General features: G+C 39.8%; 1 protein-coding gene across 1 annotated transcript; it reads right to left on the bottom strand.

Moving 5' to 3' along the window:
- Window positions 1–4,200: 4,200 nt before the first annotated feature.
- Window positions 4,201–7,793, bottom strand: LOC147623978 (U11/U12 small nuclear ribonucleoprotein 25 kDa protein-like). Its single transcript, XM_086820647.1, has 5 exons — window positions 7,579–7,793; window positions 6,488–6,832; window positions 6,291–6,378; window positions 4,846–4,945; window positions 4,201–4,714 (listed from the first exon to the last, which is right to left on the bottom strand). Exons 2-5 carry the CDS (start codon window positions 6,795–6,797, stop codon window positions 4,619–4,621), a joined length of 594 nt encoding a protein of 197 aa, XP_086676773.1. The 5' UTR covers window positions 6,798–6,832; window positions 7,579–7,793; the 3' UTR covers window positions 4,201–4,618.
- Between the last annotated feature and the right edge of the window lie 562 nt (window positions 7,794–8,355).

The raw sequence follows: 8,355 nt of genomic DNA, 5'->3' as shown, positions 1-8,355 counted from the left end.
ATTTTCTTGATCAATCAATTATCTAACTACTTCTGATTTGTCAAGTTTTATCAAGATTACTTACTAATCACAAGATCATCACTAATGTATTATTGTTAATGACTTTCTTTCAATAAACTGTTCCAACTGTCTTATATCTAATCACATTATTAACTGTTATCATAATCTTGCATTAAGATGTACTAATCTTGCTTAATTGCATCAAGTTAAGCAAGAACACCATAGTTGTGTTTACCTTGCAAAACATACTTTGTAACATTTCTTGATTTCTTTGTAGTTTTAACAATTTGCTCTTAAAGAAATACACTTCTTACAAAGAAATAATCAAGATTAAGAAAGTTTCAATTAAGAATCACGCGCTGTTACTTCAAGATTTGATTTATGTACTATCTTTACATTCCTTCACCAAGAAACTTGTAAACAGTACTCTGCATAGAAACTTTGCATAGATCTGCTACACAACTGTAAACTGCACCACTTTGCATAACATATTCTGCAAACAGAATTGCACTTTGCACGATAATATATAGAAACTATAAAATGCACTAAAATTTGTATAAAATCCTCAATCTATACCAATTCTTGATAAGAACTGCAGCAAAATCTACATTGCAATCTTCAATATCCTCCAAAACTACCAAGATTCTCCAAAAACTAGGTAAATATAGAAGGAAACTAAGGTTTATGAATAGATTTTTTGAAAAGAAGCACTAATCAAAGTGATTTCGCAAGAAAAGTACTTTGAAAATGGCTGAAAATCTTAATTTGAAAATCAAGAAAATCAAGATTCTCTCAAATTTGTGCAAGAATTAGGGTTTTTGAAATCTACGATTAGCATATACCCATAAATGATTATCATTAATCCCATTCCTAATCCACTCAAAATAGAATCAATAAAAAATCTAAAAAATATGTAAAAGCACTAATCCAAAAATAGATTAAGTACTAATCAATTCCTAATCAAAACATCAAGATCAAAGCCAAGAGCTCTGATACCAATGCAAGAAAGATACACCTAGCTTAGCTTGAGATTAACCTCGATTAGCTTGGATTAGAGACAAATCTAGAGATGTCTAAGATATCAAAAGATATCTATGATCATAATGGTCATAACAAGTACAATAGACCTAGGGCTAGTGCCTTTTATAGTCCCAAGACCCTCATGCCCTAACACCACATGTATAAATGTCCCTAAGCCCCATGTGCCTAGGCCCATCCCCCATGTGTATGTGCAAGCCTAAAATCCCTTTCTTACAAATGGGTTTTGGAATCAGCATGCATCAGAGATGGCTATGGGCCATGTACAAGGTCAAAATGAACTTTGCTAAATGGAAAGGGTTACAAAATAGTTTAGTCTGCAGGATTGTGGTTCTGAAGCATATCTTAATCCCCTCCACAATGTTTTTTCTCTCTTGTTGGTGAGCTTCCCTAGTTGAACTCAAGCCATTGGAGTCAATGTGCCGAAACTTCCTATGGGGAGGAGATGAAGACATTTTAGAATGCCCAAAGCTACATGGAAATATTGTACTCTACCCAGGGAGGAAGGAGGACTTGGAATTCCAGACATAGTTGAGCTTGTTGATAGGATGGCAACCAAATGGTTGGTCAGAAGCTTGCTCAACCCTAAAGAGGACTGGGCCCAAGTCATTCACAAGGATTCCTCCCTTTTTGTAGTTCAAGTCTTTTAGAGTTGTAAGAATCTTCCCCCTCTCACTTTGATTTTCAACATGATTTAGATTAAACCTAAGGGGACTATGTTGATTAGAAGAATGTAGACCTCATAGAACAAACTCAAAGAGAAAATTGTCCTCTCACGCTGATAGCCATAGAGCCAAAGTGAGCCTCTTTCACAGAGACTCCATTTGGTGAATCTCCATGGTTTGCCAAAACTACATTCCACAACCTCTATATAGGTTGGCCCATATGCTTTCCAAGAAGGGTCTGGCAACTCGAGAAGATGTATGGAATTACCATACCAAAGGGTGGAAATCTATAGGATAGAACTTAAGGCAACTTATAAGCTCAATGAGAAGGACCTTACCCTCTTAACACAAATAATGTCTATTTAACAAAACAAGGAAGAAAACTTCATCCAGTTAAAAGGTCCCTTACTTCCCAAAGCTTTTGTTTGGTCAGGAAAGGACAATTTCCTACCTATCGCTCGGTTCAAAGGAGTTGAGTCCCCACTATACATTAAGCTGAATAAAAGGTGTAATTTAAGTTGGAACAAGAGTCAGTGGGAATACAGATTTGCTAATATATGGTCCAAAAACATACCTACAAAAATCTATTGCTTAATGTGTCTTATTTTGCATCAAGCCCTCTGAACCAATGCTCATGCAACCAAACTCGGAATAGGAATTGATATCTACTCAAGGTGTGTTGCTCCTCGAAATCTACCATCCCCCACCTCTTCATTTCATGTCCTAGAATCAAAACAGTTGTGTTAGAATAAGGTGTAACATCTCCTCGAAATCTATCCTCCACCTCTTCATTTCATGTCCTAGAATCAAAACAGTTGTGAGCCTTTTAAATCAGTGTGTTTACCTTACCCATCCCCATGATCTTAATTGGAAGGAAATCCTACTCAAAGAAGCCACTGGATGCCCAACTAAACTATGGAGCATTATCAAATTTGCCTTTTTATGGAATGTCTAGAATGGTAGAAATAAATATGCATGTTTTTCACAATAAACAATTCAACAATGTGCAAGGTCTAAAAAACTCTTTGGGTTTGCAGATGCAAAGTGCCTTGAGGGACACAAAGTAATTGTTGATTGCAAAGATTGAAAAACTCTTTGATGATTACAAAGATTGAAGAACTCAAAGACACTCATATGGCTAGAACATGGCATATTTTGCATCAAGCCAAGACCAATGCTCGTGCAAGCAAACTTCGAATAGAAACTGACATTTGCTCAAGGTGTTATTGCTCCTCGAAATCTATCCCCCACCTCTCCATTTCAAGTCCTAGAATCAAAACAATAGTAGGCCTTTTAAATCAATGTGTTTTACCTAAGCCATCCCCATGATCTTAATTGGAAGGAAATTTTGCTTGGAGAAGCCAATGGAAGCATAACTAAACTATGCAACATTACCAGATCTAGCTTTTTATGGAATGTCTAGAATGATAAAAATATGCATATTTTTCAAAATAAACAATTCCACAATGTGCAAGGTCTAAAAAGCTCTTTGGGTTTGCAAATGCGAAGTGCCTTGAGGGACACCAAGGAATTCTTGATTGCAGAGATTGAAGAACTCAAAGACACTTAGATGGTTGAATGGATGTAGATATGATTAATCTCATTGATGAGGTTAGAGAAGTTGAAATCCGAATAAAGTACAAGTAAAGAAAAGCCATAGCTACCTTTATCAGTAATGAGGAATTGATCCATTATATCATGGACCTTGTGGAGATTCAAGCTACTCTCTAGCGGTTATATGTTTGCTCAAGTTAAGCTTCTTCATGTAAAAAGCTGTTACATTTTACTTTTTATAATACATATTTCAAGTTTTCTAAAAAAAAAACCCTTCAAATTTTTCTCGCAAAAGACCCCTTCAAATTTAAAACTTGAAATGCAGAGAAGTTATAGAAAAAAACCTTCAAATTTTAAGATTTTCTTTAATAAATAATTTCCCAATTTTTAGATGAAGGTTTTCAACTTTTTGAAAATACTTTTTTCGAACACTTACACAAGCAGTGGGGCGCGCCACGCCCCCGCCCACGCCCACGCACACGCACAATCAAAGGCATGTGCATTTTGCATGTCCTTACAGGAAAGCACTTTTCCGGCTAGCGATAGACGGTGCCGGTTCTGTGAATAGGTCCGAACAGAAATGAGGAATACTATCCTCGCCCTTTAGAACGCACACGCCCAATCAAAGGCATGTGGCATGTGCACAGCCTTACAGGAAAACACTTTCCTGGCTAGTGATAGACGTAGCGGGCTCTGTTCTAAAATCCGAACAGAAATAAGGACAATTTAGGGATTTTGTATATACTAATCCTCGCCCTTTGCCCCTTTTTAAGTGGGGTTGAGAATGGAAACATTCTAGATCAAAGCGCACCGCACTACTAGTAGCAAGTCACCCCATCATTTACGTGCGCTCGATTCAATATTCCTAAAATACTAAACCAACCCAATCACGTGAGTACAGACAATTGCGTGCATTAGCTTCAATATTCCTAAAATACTCGACATGAAACATTGGCAAGGTTAGGATGACTTTGAACGAGAATGTGCTTAAATGTGCAAACCATCTCAAGATGATTTGACTACGAGGATGGCAGTGCCACTGTTAGACCCTGATTCATCAGTCTAGCCAGACACAAAATGCATGAAGATGCATGTTTTGATCTGCAAGTACCAAATTCTTTTGCTGTTGTGTGAGTCTAACAAGGTATAGGAATGCATTGGGATCAAAATATCCTTGTTATATATGATGGGCTAGACGTTGGGAATCCAAAATAGCCTTGTTACATCTGATGGACAAGACAGCGTCGATTCCAAATGCTTGAGAAAACATGAGGATGATGTTATGTGAAGCAGTTCATTCAGAGCCCAAGTTCCTCTCTGTTTTTTTTTTTTTTTGAAAAGCCCTTGCTTTTTTTTGATGTTTAATGTTGAAGCCCTTGCTTTTTTCTCCTGCTGTTGAAGAAACGACGCCTCTCCAACTGCCCGGAAGACATTGTGAGATGCCTCACAAAATATAGCTGAAACAGAGGCCATACTTTTAGTCATTTGCAAGTATTTGTAGTAAATAAAACCAAACGTTGCCGTTGCTGGAGATTAGAAACTAGGCATTAAGGAAATATCAGCAAGAAAGAAGGCATTAGAGCAGTACCTCATCACAATCACCAATTCCTAGCTGATGCAGTGCAATGTTATTATCGAGAAGTTTTTGATTTTTGAAGCTCAGACAAAAGTTGCCCCAGACGTGTGGCCTGGATTGCAACATCACATTAGAAAGTTTACATTAGGTTGCAAGCTTCACTCATAAAATCAGCAGTTTGCGTGAAAACAAAGATCATGCTACGTCATTCAAAATGAACCAGTTCAGAGTTGGATCTTTGCTTTGGCTTCTAGCTTGGCAGGGGAGGTTATAAGATAATAGGCATGAGCCCATGAATTAGGAAGGATCTATGATTGGAAAGAGGCGGGATTTGATCAACATCGTTGGATTCCCAAATGAACTACAAGTGAACTGCGAGTAAATTTGGGATGAACTAGGAGTGAACTCGCCGGTAAACTCAGAGTGAACTAGGGATGAACTAGGGAGTCATTTTCCGGTAAAAAAGTGAACTAGGGAACAAAAATACCAAGATTTAAATTAAAAAACACTTTCCACAACCTGTTGGAAAGTATAGCATAGTGGTTAGATGATGAAAACTTGAGCAGCCAGTTCCGAGTTCGAATCCTCTTTTGCATTAAGCTCAATTCCTCAAAATTTTTCCAATTCCCAAAAATTCCCATGGTATGCTCAAGCCTGAGTTCACCTCTAGTTCACCCCTGAGTTTACCCCCTCCTCAGTTCACCCCTAGTTCACTTGCCCGACGGTCTAAATTAGGTAAGATCGGGACGCCTCTTTTCAGCCTTAGATCCCTCTTCATTCATGATGTGTCATTAGTCCTGTGGATGGCTTTTATCATAAACAATGGACATAATCTTTAGCTAGAGGTCACTTAAAGAAAGTTAAAGGACAAAGACAAAGCATGCTAAACAGAGAGACACTAGATTGCATGGCAAACAGTGAAAACTCTGATTATGAAATTCTGCCTTCAAGGCACCATAAGGCTAAGTAGGCTGCTCAATGGCACCTAGGGCAAAACATAGAGCTGAATTGCTGGCTTCGGTAGAAAAGCCGAGACATTTTACATGGCAAAAATTTGAAGTGAATAAGGAAAAGCTGGACGATTATACACTGAAACGCTGCTTTTAAAATACCGCACCATGAGGTCGAAAATAGACAGCTAAATTCTGTTTTCAAGACGTCATAGAGCAAAATAAAGAGCTGTTAACAAGAGCAGAAATCAGAGACATTGCTAGGTCCTGCAGAAACCTAAACCTTGCGGAACATGAAAATGCATCAACATTTGTGAAGTGAAAATCAAGCTTAAAGCCAAGTTGCTGATTGGTATAGAAAAAACGCTCACCTTGCTGCAAAATAGAAGCATGGCCCAAACAGAGAACAGGTTTATATTATGGAGACACGAAGCTAGGAAGAAAATATACTAACATGGAAGTTTACATGTAGCAGTAAGTTTAACGCATAGAACCAGCTGAGCTTACCAAGAAATTTGAGAGCCAGATGAATCGAAATTCCTCTGCAAGGCACGTTTGAGCTCCAAAACTGTTGCTTTCTTGGACACTTCGAGAGCTGGAAAAAAGAATGCATTTTCCAGTTGTTACCCTTCCAAGCAAGCAGGCACGGGCGCACGCACACCCACAGAACACAAACGGAGGGAAGAAGGGAGAAAAAGAAATACCAAAGAAAGTGTCGTCCATCTTGCGGATGTGAAGCTTCATGATGCCATCGACGTGGAGTGGCAGAGATTTCCTAGCAAAAGGAAAAGTCTTGTGCCTCTGGATAAGCTTTACGCTCTGCTGCCTGTACTGAGGCTCTTCAGTATTGCCATTGCCCTCGCTGTGCACCTCATCTCTCTCTTCTTTGAGTAGAGCAGTGCTGTCCGCCTCCTTGTGCATTTCTTCATCAGTAAAGATGGCTGCCTGCACTTTCGCACAATCTATCCTCTGATATTGCTCGCCCCCCCGCAGAACAAATTTGGCAAACGCCATAGCCAGGCCCCAAAGAAGCTGCTCTGCAAGAGGCTCTGAAGAAAGCAGAAAAAAGCTTCTTAGGGCGAGACAATGAATCTATGCGCTTGCACTGAAGCAGCCACCATCGTCTTTCCTTGCAATGAAACAGTGGCCATGGCCCATGTTTGTGATGGAACAGTAGCCATGGCCTTTTCTTGTAGTAGATCATATGCCATGGTCTTTCTTTGTGATGGAACAGAGGCCGTGGCCTTCCTTTGCAATGAAGCAGTGGCCATAGCCTCGCTTTGCAATGGAACAGAAGCCATGGCATTTCTCTGCGACGAAACAGAGGCCATAGCCTTTCAGGCTTGAAAGATGAAAAAATGTGACAAGCGAGAACTGGGAGGAGCAAGAGAAAATGCGAAAGGAGAATCCTTAGACCGTATCACTGTGTTTGGTCGAACCAGCAGAAAATCACAATTAAAAGGCACTAACGGCAATTTTCAGAAACGAGCCCAGGCAGCAATGAATGCAGCGCTGATGTCTCGTGAGCGAGATAAAGCAAGAATCATAAAAGCAGAAACTAGAAACAGCCTAATGCTCCTGCAGACCAAGCTTCGCCATAGCTATGCTCCCCTGCAGAGAGCCTGCGATACGGGGAAACAATCGATGGGGAAATCAGGAAAAAAAAAACAACGATGAGCGATAGAACCTCGGCTCTCAGAAAGCAAAAGCCAGCAATATTTCAATCTCAACGTTGGTGCAGAAAAGAAACCATAGCCACAACAGTTCATTGCGAGAAGCCATATTTCAAACTTACCTTTACTGCAGCGAAGAAGAAGCCATAGACATAGATACAGCAACAGCAGTCTCTGTACCGTGTGTGTTTATTGCCCTTTGATAGACCAGAGAGCTAGGCTTTCATACTGAATTTTCTAGGAAGCGAGCTTACACGAATCATCGCCATCATCATCTTGCAAAGCTAGACGCATGTGCGGGAAATGACGAGTTTGAATAAGAGTTTTCTTGTCTGCAGAGAGTTTCGAAGCAAGGCCACCTACCTTCTATGCCTGAAGCTAAAAATGCTCCGGCTGTTACTGCGGCGTCCACAACGGACATCTCTGAAACGTCCATTTCCCACGTTGGGCCCGTCCCTTCGTACTAGCTCGGGGCTCGACAACCGGCCAAAGATTTTCATAGTTTTTTTTCTCTCTTTTGGTATTGCAGGAGGCTCATAAAAACAGTTCATTTTTTGAATTACTAGAATGAATTTTCATACTTAGCTATAAATAAAGCCTATATTTAGTAATATTAGGCAGTGTTCACACGCTCAACTGTGCCCACTATCATTCATGAAATGGACCTCGGTGTTCTTGGTAGCAAATATGGCATAAGAGCTTCCCATGCCCGATTGTTGTTGGTCACCATGGCAGTTCACGATCATTATTTAAAAACCCCTGTATGGAAAATTACTCGAAAGGCATATCAAACCTAGCCAACTAGGGGTCAATTAGAGATACAAAGAGGAGAGTTGCCCGTGTGAGAACTCCACATGGCCGTGTAAAAGGCCTCTGTAATGGCATTTAGAATAAATTCT

Source organism: Cibotium barometz, chromosome 26 (assembly GCF_041138505.1).
Source record: "Cibotium barometz isolate CiBa-2024 chromosome 26, ASM4113850v1, whole genome shotgun sequence".
In the NCBI taxonomy this organism is placed as follows: Eukaryota; Viridiplantae; Streptophyta; class Polypodiopsida; order Cyatheales; family Cibotiaceae; genus Cibotium; species Cibotium barometz.
This window is presented reverse-complemented; position numbering and strand designations above follow the sequence as displayed.

Bases quoted from the DNA above. Each gene is read 5' to 3' on its own strand.
- LOC147623978 (XM_086820647.1), bottom strand. From the start codon at position 6,797: ATGGCGTTTGCCAAATTTGTTCTGCGGGGGGGCGAGCAATATCAGAGG. The intron at 4,946-6,290 runs GTAAGCTCAGCT...GTTGCAATCCAG, and splicing joins TCTGGCTCTCAAATTTCTTG to GCCACACGTCTGGGGCAACT. The intron at 4,715-4,845 runs GTACTGCTCTAA...CCTCTGTTTCAG, and splicing joins GAATTGGTGATTGTGATGAG to CTATATTTTGTGAGGCATCT.